Source organism: Lonchura striata, chromosome 9, assembly GCF_050655825.1.
Source record: "Lonchura striata isolate lonStrDom1 chromosome 9, ASM5065582v1, whole genome shotgun sequence".
Taxonomy (NCBI): Eukaryota; Metazoa; Chordata; class Aves; order Passeriformes; family Estrildidae; genus Lonchura; species Lonchura striata.
In genome coordinates, this window is record NC_140711.1 from 11,327,576 (window position 1) to 11,351,625 (window position 24,050).

At 37.3% G+C, this 24,050-nt stretch overlaps 1 protein-coding gene across 36 annotated transcripts in view; it reads left to right on the forward strand.

Annotated features, from left to right (window-relative positions):
* The first annotated feature begins 3,862 nt into the window (after positions 1–3,862).
* The window catches only part of RHBDD1 (rhomboid domain containing 1), a 98,077-nt gene continuing 77,889 nt past the window's right edge, over positions 3,863–24,050 (forward strand). For 31 of the 36 annotated variants that reach the window (XR_014957344.1, XR_014957350.1, XR_014957348.1 and 28 more), the window contains exons 1-6: positions 3,863–3,968; positions 8,158–8,676; positions 9,943–10,075; positions 13,360–13,448; positions 14,882–14,932; positions 19,406–19,528. Coding sequence is in view for 2 of the 36 variants with exons in the window: in XM_021553669.4 (XP_021409344.2) it covers positions 8,244–8,676; positions 9,943–10,075; positions 13,360–13,448; positions 14,882–14,932; positions 19,406–19,528 (829 nt within the window). In the remaining 34 variants the exon portion in view is untranslated. The other 5 variants (XR_014957373.1, XR_014957374.1, XM_085587700.1 and 2 more) reach the window with 5 other exon arrangements.

Below are 24,050 nucleotides of genomic sequence, written 5' to 3' on the forward strand. Positions count from 1 at the left end.
AGGGAACTGGAGTCAGGCTAGTGAACATATGTGATGTAGGACCAGGGTTAGCATAAAAGACAAAAACATGCAGAGCATGAATTCTACTCATATATCCAGAAGTAAATACAGAGCAAGAAGACTTCCAAGAAGGGGCTTAAATGTAATTTCTGGTGAAATTACTGTACTATCTTTGGCAAATCCTTCTTTACAAGGAGTGCCAGATAATGCTCTCTGGTATTGCCCCGGATTAGCCCAACTTTGAGAGCTGGGAACCTGGGAGAACAGCAAATCGACATTTCATCTCCCTTGGGAAGGCCATTGCTTCCACTGTCCTGGCATCCTGCAGGCCAATGAAGCATACAAATGTCACCAGAATACTGACACATTCTTGTTATAAAGTAGTTCAAATTTCATTAAAAATTGGATCAAAACCCATGTTTCTGTAACAGAAAACATTACATGAATGCTGTATAGAAATGGGAAATAATCACAAAATTTTCACAGCTAGAGTATTAAGAAAAATTCCTTTCCAGCAGCAGAATATATTTTAAGTTAATGATTTTTATAAACTGTGAATGATGAGATGTAAATTATGCTGCCGCTGAAAAAAACCCAAACAACTGTATTCAACAGAATATTTTCTGCCTAGAGTATTATTATCAGTAACAACTTCTTGACTGTTATTCCTGTGGTCAAGCAAAAGGAAGATAAATGTTTGTATATGCAGCTTTTAAAATCAGTTTTGGATGACAGCAGGTTACTCTTTTGTTAATTCATACTAAATAATTTTTTACATTATAGTTTGTTGTCATCAGTGATGTCACATCTTGTTCTCTTTGTTTTTGACATCTTTTTTAGAAAGCTCTTCAGTTGCATAGAAGGATTGCCTGGTACCATCTTCTTGGCACATTTCACACATTCATTTCCTTAACATTGCCTTTTGGTCTACTGCCTTCTCATCTGGTTACGTACAGCAGCTCAGACTTTTGAGCTTTTTCAAAATGCTTTGGCTTAACTGAAGTGTCTCACTGCAGCATGGAAGTATCCGGATAAGCAGGAGATGACTGATCATCTGATCAGACGCCTTTGGCTGTAACTGTTGGGAAGCCTTTTTGATGTTGGTCCGTTTCTTCCTGCCCACATTAAGATCAAGACATTCCTTTAGCTTCCATCCGGTTGTTTCATCTACATCTTCTGGGAGTCTACATGAACAAATCAAGAACCTCCAGGATTTATTTTATCTCTGTAAGTTGGAAAGAAAGCATCTCTATTTTTCTCTCCATTTTCCATGTTGTAAAGTTACTGTGTTAGTGATGCTGGCAGCTGGAGAAAGTAACCTGCCAGCAAAGAAGAAGCTAGTGAAGGTGGGCTATGTGGTAAAAGCAGAGTTAATTTCAGATCAAAGACTCTAGAAGAGCAAGCTCTGAACTCATACAAAACATTCACTATCAGATCTTATTTCCATCTGTCTCTCTCAGAAGGGCTTGTCCCCAGTTTCCAAGGCATTATGATGTTTTCAGAACCAGAATGGTAGCACTGTATATAAACTAATAACATGTTTAAACTGATCCTTTGATCATCTGTATTTTGTTAATTTTCTGACAGACGCATAATATTCGGTATATCAAATTCTGGGTTACTGCTTCTCTCTTGCTCTGCTTTTTGTAAACACTGTCATGTACTGACAGTCTGGGAAAGCCACAGTTCTTTACCATAACTACACTCCAGCATTCTTCTTACATTTGCAGGCTAGTCCTAACTAGTTCCTTCAAGATTAACATAAACAGTGTTTCAAATGTTCTGCTATCAGATTCCCAGCATTAATTAGAAAAATAAACTTCAGATATGGATTTAATTTGCATCTATGCATTCATAGCAGGGTGTTTCTTTGCAATTGTTACATGCTGTAAATCCTCCGTATAACCCTCTGAAAAAGTGGGTATTCTGAAATCTGCTCCATTGCTTCTAAAACATGTTTAAACCTTCTGTTATTAAGCAAAGATCTCAATGTCACTTTTTCATTATGGGTCAACATATGACTAAGCTGTATGTTTACACTGATAATAGCTGTATGATAAATATTTACATGGATTATATAGTTAGCAGTAAGACGTAAGCAGTGCTGACCATATGCGTCACTCCTGTACCAGGAGTACACATGTTATGAAAATGATGGGTTTGGTTTTTTCTTCTTTATTTTCCTTCCAAGAGCTGAATTGTCTCCCTAATCGGGCCAGACATAACCAGGAAACAGAACCTATACTTAAATGGAAAGGGATATTGTCTTAAATTAATTCAACCAACCTTTTATGTGTTAGCCTTTTAGTTATTCAAGAACATTATTCATGTTGTGTTACAGCTTGTATGGCACAAGTATATCAAACGTAGAATTTGTAAAAACAAAAAAAGTTGTAATATGTGAACAGTGTTTCTTATTTAATTCAATTTTATTGGAAAGAAAAATTAACATTCAGCCAAAAATTAAAAGAAATCCATGAGGTGAATGGTGGTGTAAGATTAAAGAAAGAGAGTAGAAGGCGTTTTTTTTTTCTTCTTCTAACCAGCTATTTATGCAAGTATAAAGTAACCCAGAAGATCTGGCGGGATATTACATCCAGTAGTAAGATGTGGGCCTGTACTGAGGCAAGAAATATAGCATCTTTAAGAATTATGGACTGAAGTTATTGTTGCCTGAAAATGGAGTATGCTGTTACAGGAAATGGTGCCAATTGTAGAAAACCTGTTGTATGATTTAAAAAAGTCTATCAGTTCAGGCACTTTTAACTCCCACATCCTGTGATTTCTATGAATTATTATGATTAGCATTAATTGAGGTAACAGATCTAAACGTGCCAGAAGTAGGGAGCTTAAGGTAATGTGTCTAAATGGTGGCACACAATGAGCTTTGCCCGCCCCTTTTGGCTTCTGTCCGTTCTTGGAAGCGAGGACTATGCTGAAGTTGCTTGTTTTGGCAAAGCCTGCTTCTTTAACTTGATCTCCACCCTGTTTCTAGGAATTCAGCCCCTTTCATGCCTGCCAGTCTGCTGAGCTGTGTGCTGTTTTTGGAAGGGCAGAATGCAATTTTCTTATAAATTGTATGACATACTTGTACGAGTTGCCAAAATGTTCTGTGTAACCTGAGTGCCACATAAATGACAGCAAAATCAGGCCGTTTACGCGTAGCTTTGGCTATGGGTTTTGTATGATTCATTTCTAGTCACTATTTGCACCATCATCTCGCCAACATTTATATGAGACCCTATTATTTCAGGCATTTATAATTTGCCCAGTGTATTCCCTGCTGAATATTAATAACAAAGCTCACAGTCTGGATATCTTTGTCAAATCTGGGGAATAATACAGTGACCCCAGTGACTAGTACTCTACAAAAGTGAAACTAATGCAGTCTTTAGCTGCACCAGGGGAGGTTTAGGTCACACATTAGGATGAAATTCTTCTCAGAAAGGGTGATTAGACAGTGGAATGGGCTGCCCAGGTGGAGTCACCACCTCTGGAGGTGTTTAAGACAAGATATAGCACTGAGTGCCATGGTCTGTTTAACACGGTAGCATTTAATCATAAGTTGGATTTGATGATTTCAGAGGTCTTTTCCAACCTTGTTGATTCTGTGATTCTGCAATGTCTTCATCTAATTGCTTTTAACGCTTGGGGAAAAAAAAAAGTCCTCGAACTATTAAACTTACAGAACGAGTTACTGTTTTGCATGCGCAGTTAAACGCTCTCAAAGGAAACCTGATCATGTATTTTAACAGCGGGCAGTGCCAGACCAACCCCGCCCCGAGGCGCCGCCTCAGCCGTCCCGCCGCCGCCCTCAGCCCGCCCGCGCACAGCGCCCCTGGCGGCGCGGCGGCCCCGGCGCAGGCGCGCTGCGCTCCCGCGCGGGCCGGGCCGCGCCCCTCGCCGCGGAGTGGCGGCCGCGGGTCACGTGGGGCGGCGCGAGCTTCCGGGGGCCGCCGCCGCAGAACGTGAGTGCAGGGCGGGGGGCGCTGGAGCCGCCGCCGCCGCCTCCTCCTTCGCCTCCTTCACCTGCTCCTCGCCGGCCCTGGCGGGCTCCTCCTGCCGCGCTCTCCTATTCCGCTCTCCTGCCCTCCTCCTGTCTCGCCTTTGCCGCCGCCTCCCGGCGCAGAGCGGCCTCCCGGCCGTGAGGGGCGCGGCCCGCAGCCGTGGAGCGCCGCCCTGCTGAGGGGGTGCCGGAGCGAGCCCCGACAAGCGGGGTCTGGGCTGGGTGAGCTGCCCTCAAGCTGCGCTCTGTAGGAAGTTTCCCTCCGCTGCCAGGAGTGGTGGTGGGAATTACAGAAGGGAAGCGGCGTGAGAAGTGGAATGGCCGATATTTCCCGGTTTCACGGCCATTATCTTTATACACACAGCCCCGTCGTGCCGGTGGGGCTCGGTTCTGGGAGCACAGGGGAGCCGGGAGCCCGCGGGGCTTATCCGCAGCTGCACACGGGCTGCGCTCCTCACAGCCGCACCCGGGCTGCTGCTTGCGTTTACCCCGTTCCCTGCAGTGATACTTTCTATAAATGCTATAAATAAAAAATCAGTAACTCGCCACAACTATATCCCTTTCTTTGTTAATACTACAAAACAGAAAACCTACCCTGAAAAACTGCAAATAACTTGCAGCTGTATCAAAGAAGAAGCAACGGCAAGTATTATCTTGTCTGCATTTGGTAAGGTTTCTTACAGCTGTTAAAACAGCGACTTTGAGTAATTCAGGTGTCTGTAAAATGTAATTAACAATACGTGAGCTGATTTAATTTCCTGAAATAGCATAGGGATGTTCTTCCTGGAACTGGTTTTTTATTGACATACATTGGAGGTGTTGACAACAGTAGTATAATGCTAATACTAGAAAGCATATGTTTCTGAATTGTTTATTTAACCACTGTTATTTAAAATGGATTTCTTCAGAAAGTGTATTTCCTGTTCTTCTTTTCTCTTACACACTGCAGATAAATTTTCCCCTCAAAGCTACCAAGGAATGCCAAAATTGTAAGAGCTGTTGTGCTTCACATTTCTGAAGTGGAGTAAGGCAGTTTTTGATGGTTTAGTTTTTTCATAATATTAAAAAATTCTTCAGATAAAGGAGGAAGCTCTTATAGTATGATTGCCCAGTTTTAACATTGTACACATGTAACAATTGTAATTGAGTGGGGAAAAAAAACCAACAAACCCCAAATCCCTGACCCTGAGTTAAACATTATGAAATTAAAACTCAGCTGTGGCCCATTCTGAAGTTCACTGTTGTTTTGATGTGTTTTTATTTTAAGCTGTGACATCCTCTTACCTTTACAAGTACAGTGATATTAAATATTTATGACTATTTCACTTCCCCAACTTCAATTAGTGTAGATGTATCCTGGTGGTTTGAAAGGCAGTTACTAATTACTGTCTGTTATGAGAGAGATTTGACCTAGTCCCTTGGGTTCTTTCCTGTGAAAGCTGTCTCATTTATTTTGGGATAAGGTGGCTAAAATGATTCATGGCATGTATTGTTTAATGTGTATATTTTATTGTGAACAATAATTGTTACACCCTTCAGAACACAATTTTCAGTTTTAAGGTGAAGTTTTTAGTTTAAAAGCTTATTATATTAAGGACTTCCTCTTTTAGTGGTACCTAAGAGGATTAAATATCTCTAAAAGATTTTCCATTTTCATGCTGAAGCAGATATAAGAGGCAGAAGAGCTTCTTTAGTCTCACAGAAAACTTCGAAATTTAAAATGTTACATAATAAAAAAAGACTGTGATATAGCCATTTGTTAAATTATTGAGTGTTAATATTTAACTTTGAATTGTCTCAGTAAGGGAGTTTAAATTGTTTTAAACCATTTTTATTACAGACGTGTGAACTTTTCTCACCAAATTCTGAAATGCTGTATCTTTTGAGTTCACCATTCAGTATTCCTTTGTGAAGGCAAGCCCTTTAAAGTCACATCTGATGAATCCAGAAGTTGTTCTGTATGAAGTAATTAATTTTATAATTAACCTTGTCTTTGCTATGAACTATGTAGTTGACTGGACATTTCAAAGCTTATTGTAGCTGACAGCTTGTGCCTGACCTTCTCCTTGCATACTTATTAAATATAAACGGTATGATTCATTATGTTTCAAGTTTTTGTTTCTTTTTCCTTGCATTGGTGTTTTTTCTGTTAGGCATCTCCCTTACCTCTTTCCAAAGTTTGAGTGCCACAGTAAAAGTGTTTACAGTTGGCTCCTGCTTCCTTTGCCTGCCTCTTTTGCCTTAAAAACATTGTTTCTGCTTTACCTGGAGAAGCCTTTGTATCCTGAGACTAAATCTTCACAGACAAGTGGTGTGGGCCTGTTGAGGCTTATCTTTATTGTGGAATGCTTTGTGCTTGGGATCTGATACTCACCTTCGTGTTTCAAGTGGTTTTGACATTGGTCTAACTCTAATCTGAACATGTAGGCTGAATGCACAAATTTTTTTTCTAGCGTGTACTTGGTTTTTGCATAAACATAAATCAAAATTTCAGGGTAGTTATGTCTGTTTTAGGGGGAGTGAGGGTACAGGGAGATTATTTTCCTCTAAATTCAAATTACAGCTATAGGAAAAGACAGTAGAACATTGTAGAATATTTCATTTTAACTGGTATTTAGTAAAATATTTACTTTGTGACATGATTTTTTTAGAAATGTGAAGTTGTAATATTTTATGGTTGAGGGGGTTTGTCACAGTAAAAATAAGTTCAAGTGCTTTTTGCTTGCTTTGTACGAAACAAACAAACAAATTCCAAGAATATTTAGTTCAGACATTTATCTTGAGTAGGTGACAAAAATGCAGACACGTGGCAGCCTGGATGGAAGACAAATGTCTGTTTCAAGTCTGTTCTGGAAATTTGTACATTTTGAAGTAGGTGGCATGTTTAAAAAAAAAAAGATAAAGGGAAAAAGTGCTTCATTGTTTCAAGCCTCATTAGACTTTTAATAAATGGAGTAGAGGCTGAGGAGGAATGTTTTAAGGGAGTTGCATTAAGGAGGCTCTCAAATAACTACTGTTCTCTTTCTTGTATGTTTTTCCCTTTGACTCAAACACACAATGTGTTTTGGCTGACATTTTTGGTTGCTCCCAGTAATGGGAATGGTTTATGATAACTGGCACTGCTGTGATCATGATGGAAAGCATTCCCAGTCCTGTTCCATGATTATTGTCTGGCTTTGTGTTGCATGAGGGTTTCTTTTCCAAGGTGCATGGGTGTTGAAAGTACTTAAATTGGGAACTTAAGGGTATCAGGAGCAGAAATGGGAACTTTAAAACACAAGAATGACAATTTGAACATGGTATGGCAAGATTTTGACGTTTCTTCATAACTTGCACTTAAAGGATGTTCACTTTTAAATGCTAACAGGTTTTGTGTTCGACTGTTTTGTGATTAAAAAGATGTAACTGTGCATGTGGTACAAGAAAAGCCAGAGGTCTGGGAGAAGGTTGTAAGAATGTGGGGTGCTGATGTACCTGATATCAGAGCTAGTGTGGAAAAAGAGAATAACATTGATTAAACTCTGGATTAACTATGTTTTTTGGTAATGTTGACTTTAAAGTCAAAGACTGACAATGTAATTATCTGCAATGACCAATTTGCAATAACAATTTTCAAATTGCATCTAGGAGTTCTTAGCTGTGTCTCTGCTGCTTTTTTTAAAATTGTGACTTTTACTTTTCAAGCTTAACTTGTTTTGAATATTTTTAAAATTTGGAAAAATTATCATTAAAAAAAAATTAAATACGTAGCAAAGATAGGAATCCTGGAAACTATAGAGAAGAATTTTGAACTGTTTTCCTTCCTGAAATCTTAATTATTCTGGCTGAATCAGAGTTAATGAAAACATGCCTAGAATACCTAAGTATTTTAATGGATAAAGTACAGCCTGTCAAGGGATGTGAAACAGAGGTTGCAGACTGCTTTTTCTATCAATGCTTGTCAGGATTACCTGTGTAAATCTCTTTTATTTGTGTTTTGTATCATTTTACAAATTGTGGGTTTTTTTCCTCAGTTGAATTTTTGTTCTGATATATAAAAGGTCTCAGCTGATTACCTTGATGAATTTTTTGTGTTTAAAAATTCACAAAAAACAGCGATGAGCTTCAAAACATCACAATATTTATATAACAATTTATCTTTCTTCTTTCAGAATTTCGAAAACTTGTATGGTCTCAAAATTGAACAAAAGACTGGAAATTGAAGTAATCTTCACATTTCTTTGAATAAGAAGTTACTATGGAACGAAGGCAAAGAGGAGTCAGTGCTGGACTGCTTTTGCTGCTTTATCAAATTTCTCAAGTTGGACTCCAGAACATTCCTTCTGTTACCCTTGGGGTGCTTGTACTGAATATTTTTCTCTTTCTGAATCCTTTGAGGCCACTGTCTGAAGCGTGTCTCAGTGTAAATGAAGCTGTCTACAGAAAGAACTGGCAGCGTTTGCTGCTTGCTCCTTTCCACCATGCAGATGATTGGCATTTGTATTATAACATGATTTCCATGCTTTGGAAGGGCATAATGCTGGAAAGAAAGCTGAAGAGCATATGGTTTGCCTACATCATTGCAGTATTTTCAGTACTGATTGGAATAGTTTACATGGTGCTGGAACTCCTGCTTGTGATAATTCTGGATGATCCTTCCTATGAAATGAATTGTGGTGTAGGTTTTTCAGGTAAGATACAGTGTTGGTCCAATTCACATATGTAAAATTAATGTGTATAGTTGCTATATAACAATAATTGTTAATTGCAGAAAGAGGACGGGTGTACATCTGTATATATGTATGATTGTCACATCAGTGTGTTTATCCTATTTTTAAACTTAAAGCATGTACTATGGGCATGAACATAAAGTAAGTCAGTTCATGTTCTTGTGACCAGCAGGGACTTTAGCTGAGAACATGAAAATATCATAATCCTGGGAGAATTGTGTTTTCTGTTTAATATTGCTGGTTAATTGAAGTCTGAATTCTTAATTTTCAGATGTCATATAAGCGTTTCTATAATGCTCCTTAGGTGGCTTCTGGAAAAGTCTGTCAGTTTAAAATTACTTGTGCCTGTCTTTGGAGAGACGCCCTAGATTTGCTTCTGCTAGCAACATCCAAACACCTGATTTTGGTCACCTTTCTTCCAGTAATGGTCTTGTCTCCTCCTTTGACAGATCATTTTCAAGTCAATAAACAAACTCCTTCTCTTTAAAAAAATCTGCAGTCAAGGGGAAAAGTAGCCCTGCATTTCTAGATAATTAGGGGATTTCCTTGCTGTCATTGGCACCTAGCCTTAGAAGGCAAGCTCTCTTTTTCAGCCTTTAAGAAAGTTGCTCAGACCACTGTGAGCTTTCTCTTGAGAGGGACTTTTTCATAAACACTTCCAATAAATTATCTGAATTCATTCCATCACATTGGCTGGTGGTTGCATGACAAAACAGTTGCAGTGAGTTAGAAATTAATATTATTTATTGTTATTAGAGGTGATTTATCTCTTTTTTTTTTTTCAGAAACAAATGATTCTGGAGTATGTGTAAGATGATTTTCCATTAATTCAGAATTTGAACCTACTGTTGAGCTTTACACGTATTTGTCTTGTTTTCAGTAGTGGCTTTTCTCAAGTCACAGAACATTTTTTTGAGTTCACTAATTTTGTCAATTGTTTCAACTAGAACTCTTTTAAATTATGTTTGTATTGTTTTGAATACCTGAATAGCTACAGTGAGCAGGCACATTAAAAAGCAGCTTAGATTTTGCAGTTATACAAATACATAATTTTTGTATCTTTTTTTTTTAAGTCACTGAAAAGTATTACTGAAAGACCAGTACTGTTCTGGCATGCAGCAATATGCTTTGTGGTTTCGAAGCTGCATGGTACTTCAAATTGTTTGTATTTCTTTATTATTTGTGCACAAGTATTTCTCTCTTCATGTGATTTATTCTTGTTTGCAGGTGTCTTGTTTGCTTTGAAAGTTCTGAACAACCATTATAACCCAGGAAGGGTGAGCAGTGTCCTTGGATTGCCTATATCCAGTAAATATGCTTGCTGGGTGGAGCTGCTGGCTATTCATTTTATCTCCCCAGGGTAAGAGCATTTAATATTTCAAAGAAAGGAGATGAGATCTGGGCCATCTGGAGTATTTGAAATGTCTCATGAAGAGTGAGTAGTGTTAGCTGGTATCCCAGTGCAGTGTTGGACCTGCAGTCTGCTTTTTCCTTAAAACCCTCTATTTTGACTACATCTCAAATTAAAAATCTGAAACACTGTTCCCAGAAGGTGCAATTGAGTATTTGAGGGAGGATAACAAAAGTTGATGGATAAGGAAAAGGGCTGTGCCTTTTCAATGTGGTAAGTAAACTTCTCCGCCATAAAGCCCAATAAAGGGCTTTTTTAGCTGAGCAGCATCTCACTGTTTGCTTGTCATTTCTGTCCTAGACCACTCTGGCTTAGTCACTCCTCTGATTTGTGATCAAACTATCATCCAGTATTCTGCCAGTTTTGTCACTGTCAGTGTCACTGTCCTGCAGTGCTGCTGGTCACCTCCCTCAGTTTCCCTGTGTGCTCTATGCCTGCACAGTTCCTCTGCCCCTGCCTCTGGGAGAACAGGGCCTTGCTCTTCTTTGGTGGTTGATTTTTGTAGTCCTGTTTGCAAGTGAGTAATTTTCCTATGTAATATTTTGTAACTGTGAATCACATTGCTGAATATGTGCAAAGTACAGACACAAAACCTATGAACTATCAAATCACAGTTTATGTACAATTTTCCATTTTTCAGAAAGATTAAAAAAATAAGAGCTCAGCAATACTGAGATATCCTTGTCAGATACTCTGATATAGCTGATAGAACATTTCCTAGCACAGAAGGAGAATTCAGATATTGCTTAGGTTAAGCACTGATTTTATAGCTTTATGCCTGGCTGCTCAATTGACTGCAGTGAGGATTAAAGACAGCAGAGTGCTCTGCCCAAATGCAATTTTATTTGTGAGCTGCATGGCATTGCTACAAATGGAAAAGTAAAGCTTTCAGTGCATTAAACCATTTTTCTGAAAAACATAAACTGTTGTTTTAGCTGAACATAGGTTTTATTTGGTGATATGTTTAACAGTACTTACTTCTAATTAAAGAATAATGGAAGGGTGTTATGTATGAAGTACAACCATATCCTACTCTTTATGGTAGAGGAAAACAATGAGTTCAGTCATTGTGTGCTGTTCTTTTTCAGTTGCTTTACTGTAGAAATGTCTTTGGGTAGAGAGTGGATAGGAAGTCCAAAAATAATATAAAAAAATATTTCATAATTTAATGGAAGTTTAGATTGCTGTCTCATCTAAGCCTCTACAGTGACCCCTACAGAGGGCAATTTCACAGCACTTAAATGATAATGGGGGCTACAGAAAACAAGTAGTGATCCCCAAAAATTTGTATCCTAGAACACAATGTTTACTTAGTAACTGCCAACTGCCTTGCAATGAACCATAGCAATTGTATCTCTCACAGCATTGCTCTTACATGTCCATCTGTGTGCTCAGGGTAGGTTATAACATTTGAAGTCTATGTTTAACTGGTTCCTTTTGTAAACCAAATTGCATAATTTAATTTTGAATAGATAAGAGGTGAGTGATTGGGGCAGAATTCTGCCCAGTTAGCTTATGCAGTAAATTTGGACCTGCTTTGTGTGCTGGGAAAGGATTTAGGAGTTTACTGACATCTTATTATTTTCTTTCTCATTAATATTTTTGTTTTGGAAAATTTTTAAAGTGCATTCAGTATCTCTCTAATCTTCACCTTCCATAAAGGATATTGAGATGTAGGCTTTGCTTAGCAGTCTTTGGGATTATTTGTTTAATGGAAGAACAGACATGTGAAATTCAAGTTACTTTCTGTTTAATTGAGCAGATATCTTAAGTCTTAGGTGAACCAATATCATAATGGTGATTTCTGGAGTAGGTGATTTTTAAGTATTTTTAATTTTCCGAGGTCAGACATTTTCCAAGACAAGCACGTATTTTTCATAAATTTGGAAAATCTGTCCCAGAAAATCTGTTTGGAAAATTAGTTCTCTATAGATACTTTATTTTGGTCACTACCTTTTATCTATAAATGTTTACATCAGCATTTATGTGTTGCTCTCTAAAGAGTTGTTGGTTACCAACAAGAGAGCAGCTCTCCATGGCAGGATTTGAGTTTGTGGTTAAGTAGGTGGCAAAAGAGTGAATTTAGATTTGATCTTTACCTCCCTCTAGTGACACTTGCATTCTCCTGTCTCCTTTTACCACTGATGCCTGGAAGTTGTCTTGGCTTGAGTGCTTGTGCCATGATCTGTATAACTCCTGCAGGTCACTGACCTGAATGTGAAAATTGATGCGAACATTACACTTGGTACGTTAAACAGAGCTTTCATTTTTACTTTATAAAGGAAAAAAAGCTCATTTTAACTCATATTATTTAAATTTTTTGACAACCAGTATACATGAGTTATTTCTAATTGCGCATAAGAGGAAATTTTAATATTTAGTGTATTAGCTTCTGTAACTTCATAATAGAGGTGAAAATTTTGCAGCTAATGTTTACACCTGCTTGAATTCAGAAGCTTTTCTCTTAATCTATGTTTAAACACTAAGGAGTTTTAATTGTTAATTTGAATGCTGAAAATTGATTTTTGAATTTATAGAGTACCCCCTAGTCATGTCAATAACTGGAGGAAATTTCCTTATTTACTGTAAACATGTGCTTCTAATTTTATTTCTAAAAGAACCCAGAGCCTTTTCATTCTGTATACAAATGGTAATGATATTTTTTAAAGAAATTGTTGGTATGCATAGAAAAGAATTGGGATCTCAGCATTTCAATTGTTTTAATTTTGAAGGCAGTGTATTACAAAGATTACAGTGGATCTGCATTCATGCTTCATTCAGACTAATGGTAGGATTGCATGGATAGTGCAATAGAAAGTTTGTTTGTGCTTTCTCTCAGAAATGTACATGGTTTTGGTAAGATCTACCCAGACATTACAATGTAAGTTGCTTTTCTAAAGGTTAAAACCAGTTTACTCCTTTGGTAAGCCTTTAAATGCTTTTAGGGAATCATACTCTCATAATCTAAAATGATCTCTCCAATTAGTTTTTTCAGGATATTTTTAAAATACTTTTCTGTAACTGTGTAACTCCCAATTTTAAGGTAGTTACAAAGAAAGAAAACTTGGCATTATAACCTTGCAGGCAGGTAATGTCTCTGTGCTTGGTCTCACTCAGAGACTTTCTCAGGGAAGTCTCAGACTTTCTCTTTACAAATTCTCCACTCTCCCTTTTGTGTCTCTACCAAAACAAGTCCCTCTTCCCATTACTCACAAGATTTTTTTATTTTCTAGGACTTCTTTTGCTGGGCATCTGTCAGGGATTCTTGTTGGATTGATGTACACTATGGGACCTCTGAAAAAGATCATGCAAGCCTGTGCAGGTATATAATTTTGTTGAATTTACAAAATCTGCATAAGGAACACTTGTATTTTTAAAATTCAATAAGTCTTGCATATAGAAATTCAGGCAATTCCAGCCAGTTCTTAGACAATTAAATATGTGCTCATTTTATTGAAGTAGGTACAGAAGAAAAAATTCCATTTTTTTCTTAAATATGGATTAAAACAATAAAGAATAAATCTGGCTTTCAGATATTTTTACTTAGATGAATATCTTTTACTCTTCTTTTAAAGTATTTGTTTAGAGTATAATACTTCAATGAAAATGTCACTTCAGGTGAGGTGTGGTGAAGCCATAAACATATGTCAGAACCAAATGTTTCCATCTTGATTTCTACTGTTGTGTTGATTCTAATGGAAGTCTCTGGTTTGAAAAAGGTGATGGGGTGCTTAAGAAATGGTTGCTGGATTTCTCGAGCTTTCCAACAATGTGTTATTACAGCTTTTCATATTGCAGTTATAATTATTTTCTAAAAATATTGTCCATGTCCATCAAATTAAACATGGATACGGTGTTTGTGTAGTGGGGAATTATTTGTTCAAATGTGTGTGCTCTCACTGGGGCTTTGATTACAGTTTGGGGATAGTCTGTAAGTCATCTATGTTCAGCAGCTGGAAGGGAAAAAAGGTCACCAAAGCATCAGCTTTCCTGCCTTGCTGGGGAACAGACGCAGGTGTCCCGGTGGTTAAAGGTTAACCTTGCATGATCCTGTGCCACGGGGGAACTACCCCATGACTATAGAACAGGCAGGCGTCAGCTCAGCTGCCAGGGCAGCTTCAGGGTCTCCAGCCTTGGACTTGGCAAGATGCAGCTCTGCCTGGGTAACCTGCTCTCATCTCCTCACTAACCCTGCTCTGGCTGGAGTTGGACTGGGGGACCTTCTGAGGTCCCTTGCAGTAAATTTCTCTGAGATTCAGTGATAACGCTGCAGTACTGCTAGTGAAACCTGCCCTGGCTGCTGCAGGTTCTGTGTGACTGACAGCTGTAGGAAGCAGTGTTCAATGCATGGGCATTTTTTTTCTCCTGTGTTGCAAAGCAGGAATACTGCAGTGTTGCTCCAGTCCTTACTTTTCTCTGCATTAAACATTATTACTAATGAATACTGTCAGCAGAGAAATTGTTCTTTATATGTTGTGGGAGAACATTATAGGTTGGTTTGCCTTTTTTCCTAGTATACATTAATATGTTGCTTGAATATGGCAGCACTCTACTATAAAATCTGGAACAACACACAAGCTTGCAATAGTGTTATTCTTTCACTCATGCCAAAAAAATCCACAGATACCCATGACTGATTTCCTGCCTGTATCTTATGAAACAAACATTTAAAAAAAGGGTACTTTAATTTGAATTTTGTCTTCTATAAAGAAAATATTATTATTCTAACAGTATATGCATTATTCTTTTATTTAGCTGGCGTTTCTTTCTTCACTGAGCCTGACAGGCCAAGAGACTACTATACAGGTAAGTACTCTTGTCCACTTAACCAAAATCTTACTCCAGCTTTAAAAACAGTTTCTCCTAATGATTAGAAAACCTACAGGAGAGTTGTGTGAATAAAACATCCAGAGTATACAAAATATTCTGCGCTCGTATACTTGCTAAACTTATATGACTTCTCTGGGCATGTCTCACCTTTCCTCTTCAGGCAAGAATGTGGATGGCTTTTGTACAAGAGCCTTAAGCCTCAAATTAAGGTCATGACTTCCTAAAATGCTGCCTCAGGGAAATATCATCCCTTTTGCACAAGGTGTAGCAGTGGGGAAATTGTGCCTACTGAAAGCAGCCTTTTGGACCTTGGAAATTATGCCCTCATCTGACAAATTTATCTGATCCATTCTGGGGTGGTTTTTCCTTTTAACAAGGATCTTGTTCCTTGGAACACTCTCTAAATGAAGTAATTTGTGTGCAGAAAGCCCCTCCTCAGCAGACTGAATTTAGGCCATCCTCAGTTTATAGATGGATGGCTGGACTGCTGGCACACTGAGCAGAGCACATTTGATTAACTTCTCCTGCAGAACATTGAATCATTGCATGTGGAGTGTGCAGAAATAATAGGTGGAGTCCTTGTCTGTGAGGGCTGGGAGGAGAGCTCTGGGTGTTGGATCTGAGCTAAGGGATGCATATCCTGGCATCTCTTACCTCCTGCAGTGACTTATGCTCTTGCCTAGGCATCTGCTGGAAGAAAAGGACAAATGCATAGTGATAACTCTCTCAAATATCTGCCAGTGTGCAGTGGCTTGTGGCTTAAAGATGTTCTCAGCAGCAAGTTTTATGGGAGAATTTTGTCTTTAATAGCCTGTGGTAGGTCCTTCTTCCATCAATTTGTCAAAAGCTCTTTGAATCGACATGAACACTTTGAACACCTACATCATCAGAAGAGACTAACAGTTTGTTTTCTGGTTTAAAATCTGTCATTTTTTGGTTTGGCTTGAACCTGCTAACTGCTAATTTCATTTGATGCATGTTAATTCTTTTTTGAGGAGGGAGAGTAAACCTTCATATTTATGTACTTCCTTCCTTAGTAGTTTTTTAGGCTTCAGTCCTGGACTCACAATGGTCATCTTTTCCCTCCATTCAGAAAGTTGGAGTCTGTCTGGTTGCTTATAAGGAAATTAATTCATACATTTGATCATTCTTACTGTTCTCTGATGTTTTGTCAGGCAGGGTTTTTTTATTTTTTGTAGTCTTTTATAATTCAGATGTGCTTACTTTGAGCCAAGTTTATAGCTACTTTTATTCTCCCTGATGGACTTTGTCTTCCATGATCTATCTCCAATTTTATTATTACATTAAATAGTTCCCACAAGCAGGATTCTGGGTCCTTAAGTATTTTTGAAACATCTGTTTTGTAATTTCTAAACAAAAGATCTTCGCCTGCTTTCTTCAGCGAAAGCAACAGGGATTGTTCCAACTTAAAAGTATATTTACCCAGGATTTTCATTACTCTTATTTGCTTTCAGGTCACAAAACATTTGATCTAAAGGCCAGTAAAGAAATAAAACAATCACTACTGTGAAGTGAAATGCGAGGTGAACATAGCGTGTGCAGCAAGCACAAGTGACCTGTTCCCATGGCTGGCAGTCCCAGCCCTGCTAAAGCTGCTCATCCACTTACAGGTGCTGCCCAGCACAGCTGCTCACAGACACTGAACCTTCCTCCAGTATCCCAGAACAGCAGGGTGCATGGAAACTTGAGAGATTTATATTGGAAAAAGTCCTTTAATAGCTAATGAAGATAAGAATTTGTACTTGACATTTAAACTCTGTGATCTGTTACAGCCCCTGTACAAACACCAGCTGCTGGGAGCTTGGGTGGATGTATGAGACCACCCTTGTGGAGGAGCAGCAGAGAGATTCTCAACAGCCCTTTCTGTTTGCTTTTCCAGCTTTTTTCAAGTAGGGAAACTGGAAGAGATTTCATGTAGTAGATCTGCCATGATGGGGAGGGAAAAAAAAGTCATAGCATGCTGGCAACAAAGAAGTCTGGGATTTTTTTTTGCATGTTTTGAGCAGTCCTCAAATGCTATTACTTTGAATTCTTTTGGGCAAGGGGGAGATGGAGTGAGTTAACCTGATTTGTCTTCCAAATTTGCCTTTAGATATAACAATTTAATTTTTTCTTTGTACTAAATTCATTTGTCTAAAATGACAACTGCAGTTAAGAAAATACATATTTGTTATGTTCATTCTCTGTTCATATACTTTGTAATTGTCTTTCTTCCTATTTGCAGAAGTCTTAATGGAAGATTTAACCTTTTGCTTGGTGTATGATATATGGAATGAATTTGGCCATCTGTGAATGAAGAAAACTCTCTCTAGTGTCATAGGCTAATGATGCATATCTTGATTAGTTTTTCACTTGCTGGCATTGCTGATTTATTACTATGTGCCTTTAAATACCAATTTAAGTAGAAAAATAGATGAAGCTGTGGTCAGAAGAGATTTTATGAAACAGCACAAGGAAACAGCTTTAAAAGAAAAAAGGTTTTAAGTGTAATTTTAACACATTTAGTATTTAGTAGCTGAATTGGGTTTTCTCTAAGTGCAGTTCATGAATAAAGTATTAGGACATTTATTTTGATTAATAGGAACACCTTGAACATGTCAATGTTACCAAACTATGTCTCATTTTAAAATAAAAGATTACAGCTTTCTGAGCACTTAAAACTTGCTGGCAGTGTGAAACATAAAACATAGAGAAAACTACAGCAATAGAACAAACCTAAAATATAGCATCCTTTTGCTTTCATCTGATAATTTCATGCTTTTAGTAGCAGGATTTTTACACTCTTCATGCATATAGTCTTGAAGCCTCCAGAAAATAAATTTATAGCTGAATGAAAATGTTCATTCAGATTAACATAAAGCAGAGCAGAGGAGAATGAGCGGAGTATATGAAGATTGCATCCAGAGTGTACAGACATAACAGCTAAATGCTGCCCTTCAGTCAGATTTCACTGCAGGTGTAGGAAAAATCTTCCAATGTCAGTTGTGTTCCAAGACAATACAGAAATGGAAAAAGACAGAATGTGTGTGTATACAGTGTATGTGTGCATGTGTTTATAAAATCAATGTAGGGATGTTTGCAAATACAGAATATATATAATTCTTTGTAGAATTTTGTGCAGTTACTTTTGTCAGTTTTTCCTGCTTTTCCTATATAACTTTCAAGACAGAGTATTGCTGGTTTTATTTGTCTAAAGGCTCTAGAGCTTGGGTTATTTTTCTTTAGCAAAATAATTTTTAAATAGAAATTATTTACTTGTCCTCACTTTGTTATCTGTATTTGTTATTAACCACAGAAACTTCACAAATTTCACCCGGAATTGATAAAATGAATGAGAGAACACAAGGCTTTCATTGATGCTAATAATCTGAAGAAAAAGGAAATGGCCTGCTGTACTTGTTTAATACAAAAATATTTCCACTTCCATAATTTTGAAAAACCTTTGTATAATTTTCTCTCAGTTGGAAGAAACTGGCAACCTTTCTGTATTTTGCTTCTTCAAAGTCCTTTGTTCAGCTCTCTAGAAATGAACACAAAAGCTTTGTATTTTGAAAAGAAAGAAATGGAATAGAAAAATGGGACTTTTCTCTAAAATTTTCCTCAGTTGAAAAGTGTGACTTTTTTTCTACAATCTTTCTCAGCTTAGGTTTGCTGTGTTCAGGCAAGATCAGATTGTGTTGTTAACAGGAAGAGAGTCTTGCTCAATTCTCTGGCCAAGTAATTTTTTCCTTTTGAATCCCATGTATTTGGGTGGGTGATGGCCTGTGCTTGGCTTTGGCCAGCTGTGCAAAGGCCAGAAAGGTTTGTCAGCAGTGCAGCAGCAGCAGTGAGAGGGACACTGATGAGATCTGTGCTCTGCTGGCTTTTTGCAGGGCAGGTTTAGCTGTGCCAGAGCACAACATGAGCTCTGTACAGTACTGCAGGAATTTGTACGAATCTTTTCCTGTGACTTCTCTAGGTCCAAAGGTGACTGGAATTTGTGATGACATTGTTTTGTTGCCCTGGGGGAAAGGGGAAGAGAGGTGGGGAGGAAAAGCCTGAACAGTACCTGGTTTGTGTTCTGGTAATAGCAGTCAGGTGTCCAAATACTGACAACAAATTGTTAAAAGGAGATGATGAAAACAGTCTTTCAATTTCTGTGTGAAATTTCTTAGTAATTGCAATTCTGACACTTTCAACAATTTATAAAAAATTTAGATGTTTGGTCCATCTTTTCTCTGTTTTTTTTTTTTCTCCTGTTACCATGCTGTGACTTCATAAATTAGAAGTTAATTTATGACATATATTGTATAAATAATTGAACCCTAATAATTTTTTTCTTTCCCAAATTAAAACAATTTATGGAAGAAAGATAGCAAGAAGGTAACATCTGATTTCACACTTGCTGAGTAGCAGAAATTTATTTTGTTTTTTTGATTAATTTTACAGAGTATTATGGCTATAATCCAGATTTTCAATATAGAACTCCAAGGAGCTACTTTGATTATACAGGTGGGCTCACTGAAGAAGAACAGCTTGAAAGGGCAGTGCTAAACAGTCTTAATGAAAGAGGTAGGAATTTTATTGCATTTTAATCTCTAAAGTTATGATTCATACTGAAAGGGACTTACGAGGGAAACCAAGATGTATTCTTTATTACTTATTTTTTGATATATCTTGGAATTTTAGGAAGGAATGGATATAAAATGAGCTTTATTGTAAGGGATATTGTCTATTTTACTGTCTTTTTAAGATGATATTTTGCATAATTTTTAACATTGAGTTTGAGAAAGAAATCCCTCAAAGCTTTTAATGTTAAGCATTTTGAGATGTTACATGAAAGAATGAGCCATTCTTGTGGAGTTTTTTGAAACTATCAAGAAAACAGAATATGAATCACAGTGATAAGATTATAAGTAAGTAAGTAGTATGCACTTTAAAAGCTTACATGTATCACTGTGAAACATCTGCAACTTTCATTTGTAGCCTTAAATATTATCCAGCACTCCAGGTAAGATGTGTTTTTTATCTGCTTGTGTTTTTGAACAAAGATAAGTTTTGTGCTATAAGAGGCAATATGTTTTTTTGGGGAATGTCCTTTGATGAAGCACAAGAATGAATTTCATTAGTACTCCACTAGATTGCTGTAGCAAACCAAGTTTCACTTTAAACTTCTCTGCCCAAAGCAGCATTTCTTAACACTCTGGTAGTGCCTGGTTCCAGTGCTGGTTACAGTTTTTAAGCCTCACAGCAAGTGAAGCAGGAAAAGATATGATCATCTATTGTTTCCAGTAGAATTTGCTGTGATCAAATGTGTAGGGATCTTGCTTTATTTTGTACCTCTTTCTCCTGCCTGCTGGAACACTTCAGTTTGGACAAGCAAGACCTGAGATTTGAGCTCTTAAAATACTTCCTTAAGCTGCGTAAAGGTTCAATTTGCCTATAGGCAGATGTCTTATTTCACAAAGAACATAATACAGAGCATGTCACTGATCACACCTGGTTCAGGGACACAAAGGATGAGATGAAATTTACTGTGCTAATGGGCAATTAGGATATTCTTCCCTGTCAGTTAGTCTGAAAAATAATTAGCTTGAATGAGCACTATCCTTTGAACATGATACGTTTTCCCTAAAGCATGAACATTCAGAGATTCTTGCAATTACATGGATGATGAAACAGGTACTCAAAATGACAAAAAATTACTTAAAATAATTTGAAATAGGTTGTAATAGCAGGTACCACAATCAATTTAGGGCTCTCATATTAATTTTTCCCCAACTATGGCATTTAAACCATCACAGCTGCTCTGTAACTTGGACTACAGAGTACTCCAATAATTTCAATTGATTGATAATACCTTTTTCATCCTTATTGGGACAAGTACATTTATTATGGTTTTTAGGCCACAAAATGTACCATTATGGATATAGAATGTTGATCCTATAAATTGATGTGGTAGTATCCTGCTAAGCTAATAAAAGAATTAATGACATAATACAGAATTTCCTGGTATCAGCTGTTGTCCACAACTGAAAGCAAATTTGTATTAAGACATGCACTTAATTTAAACTCAGTAGATACTGTTCTCTAATCTCATATATGGGTTATCTAAACCCACCCTAATGATACAGCTTTTCTGATTATTCCACAGTCAGGCATTCCTGAACTGCAGGTCTATTTTTATGCAATATCTTGAAAATGTCTATAATAATAGTAATTAGTGTCTAATGCAAGAAAAGAAATTGCTGGGCTTGTTTGAGATCTGTGGAGACATCAATTTTAAGACTACCAAACTATTTTAGTAATTTAGGTCTCTGCTGAAAGGAATTGCTACTTATAATTTTTTCCATTCTCGGTTGTAGTTATGTTGTTGCCTCAAACAAGAAATCATTTAAACTGCATTAATTGGTTTTCTCTCCGGAGTTTGTTGGTTTAGTTTGATTTGGGGGTTCTTTGAATTTTTATTGTTATTCTCATAATTTTATATTGGTTTGAAATTGCAGTAATTCTTCCTTTACTTAGGAAAATAATTTTGGATTTTAAAAAGTCATAGCCTTTGATATTTACATTCCTTTTACTATGAAGTTCAAATATATGACTGACATTTTTGTTTAATACTGGTATTATCAGCCACCCTTAATGTAACCCCAGTATAACCAAGTCTGATCTATTGTGTGCTTGCTGTTCTGCTCAGAAGAAAGAACTTGATCAGTGTGGGATGTGGATTTGGATTTTTGTTGTGGTGGGTGTTGGGATTTTTTATGAGTTGAATTTCTAAGTGTCTGAATTTCAATGTCAATAATGCTAAGAATCTTTTGCAAGCTGGTGTTTCTCCATAAAAGACTAAGCTTTTTAAACATGGAGGTGAAATCTTTCTAATTTGTGGTTGAAGAGAAATACCTACAAGTATCAGGTATAGACATTCCTCTTACATCTTATCATGAACTGTCTATGCATTTCATTGCTTTTGATTTAAAACTAAACCGATAAATACCTCTGCACCCAAAAGCTTTTATATGGCCAGGTATTGATTGGTTAGTCAGAGTCTTTTGGAGCAGCTAGGAAATACCTGGGCATCTGGCTGACCTGTTCCCTGGAAGGGTTCCCACGTCTGTTTGTTGCTACTGAGACAGGATGTTTTATTGGAGTCTTTGAAATTTGCCAGCCCATGGAATATTGTAATATAAGAATGGAATTTATGTGAGGAAACTGGAGAAATGCTGTATATTTTATTTCCAGTGTTATCTGTTCTTTCCACAGTTAGAGAAATGCCAGTCATTGCACTTGAATATGGTGGTTTTCTGTAGAAATACCTTAAAGCAGATTATGTGCTCAAATATGCAGTGCATTGTTTCAGATGAAAATACTTTTCATGAAATCATATGCTAGGATTTAGACTTTGAGAATTAGATGCAGCTTTTGTGATGGATTTTCTTTTTTTTTTTTTTTTTCTGAAATTTATACTATGGTACCCAACACACCTCTTGGAAAACCTGTTGAGCAGACCTCATGTTTTAAATAACTTTCTAAAACTGCAGCTGTGCTCTATAGTCTGATCACCAGCACTTTCTTAAGCAAATTTCTTGGAAAATGAACCAGTGAATTTTTATCATTTCCACACAGAAAGTCTTGGTACCAATGTAAGAAGCAGATCACTTGCAACAAGAAGCATAGTCAGAATTATTTTAGAAATATTTCATGAATTCTCTTCCATCTGTCTCTTCATAAATACTGTGGTTGATGTAGGATAAGAAGTTTGCTGAAAATTAGCACCAAAAAGCTCCCAATTGTCCTTAAAACAGTGATCAAAGTTCACCAAAAGAGTTAAAGGAACCACTGAGCCTTTCACCATGGGTTTCTCTTTCAAACCAGTACCACAGCCAGTTAGCACCTCTGAAATACTGTGGGGTAAAGACCAGTTCTGCAAAGCCGGGAGTTTTTGGAAATACTGCCTAAAGGGTTGGCTTCCTTGGCTCTTTAGGCAGTAAGTTGACAGTGACATAGCTGGTGACACAGGTTCTTGCTATTGCTACAATAAGAGAAGAATTTATTCAGATTTTTGTGCTGAAATGTATACAGAATGTTGAGGGTTTTTTTTTTCTGGGTGTTCCTAAATATACAAATACATATTGGCAGGTACTGCCAATTCTTTTGGATGGTTTCCTTCTTGCAATTGTTTCAACTGCTGAAGACAATTAAAATAGGGGGAAAACTCTAAAAAGAGTTAAATCTTGGATGTAGCTATAGGTAGTTTGCATTCCTATACACATTACACCCATTTTAAAAGCATGGGTTGCATATGGCGGTGGAGACCTCTTGGTGTTTTGATCCAAGACCCAGTGATACAAATGGGAGTATTTTATCTGACTTAAGTGGCCTCTGGAAATGCTTTTTTTCCCCCTCAGTAACTTGTAAAGGAACAAAAGTTGTTCCTTTCACAGTGGGCTTGGCAGGGTCACCTTGCTGGAGAGCAGCACTTCTGCTTCCCAGCTGTGGGCATCGTTAGCAGGAGCTGTGTGTGGGCTGCACAAAAGCATCCCTTAGCCTTGGAGAAAGTGGGAGCTGCTTGGAGTGGCTCCAGTGTGCATTGGTATCTCCCTCCATCCATCTGGGTGTCTCAGGCTTGGCACTGGGAAAGGGATATTGTTCAGAGTTCCTTTATTGCTGTGGGTCTTTGTTACGCAAGCAGAAATGCAGTAATGGGAAAGCAAAATGGGTTTTTATGTTGTAAGATTCTTGCAAATGTTAACAAACTTAGTCTGGGAATTTTTACTGGTAAAATAAGGTCAGTGAATATTCCTAATTTTAGATTTACCCATCATTTACTATTTTAACTTTGGTTTATCACTGGATTAATTCTATAGATGATGTATATAGTTTACATTTTTTTCATTGGGGCCATTTAAAAATTATGTTCTGAACTCTTTTTTTTTATGTCTGACTGAATAAATTAGTCATTTTCTAAGGAAAACATACTTTGTTATTTGCAGATCAACAAAATACTTTTACTACATTATGATAAATATACAGCCTACCTGAAATTCTTCTTCTAAATGAAGTTATTCATAGCATTCTTACTACTCAGGAGAGG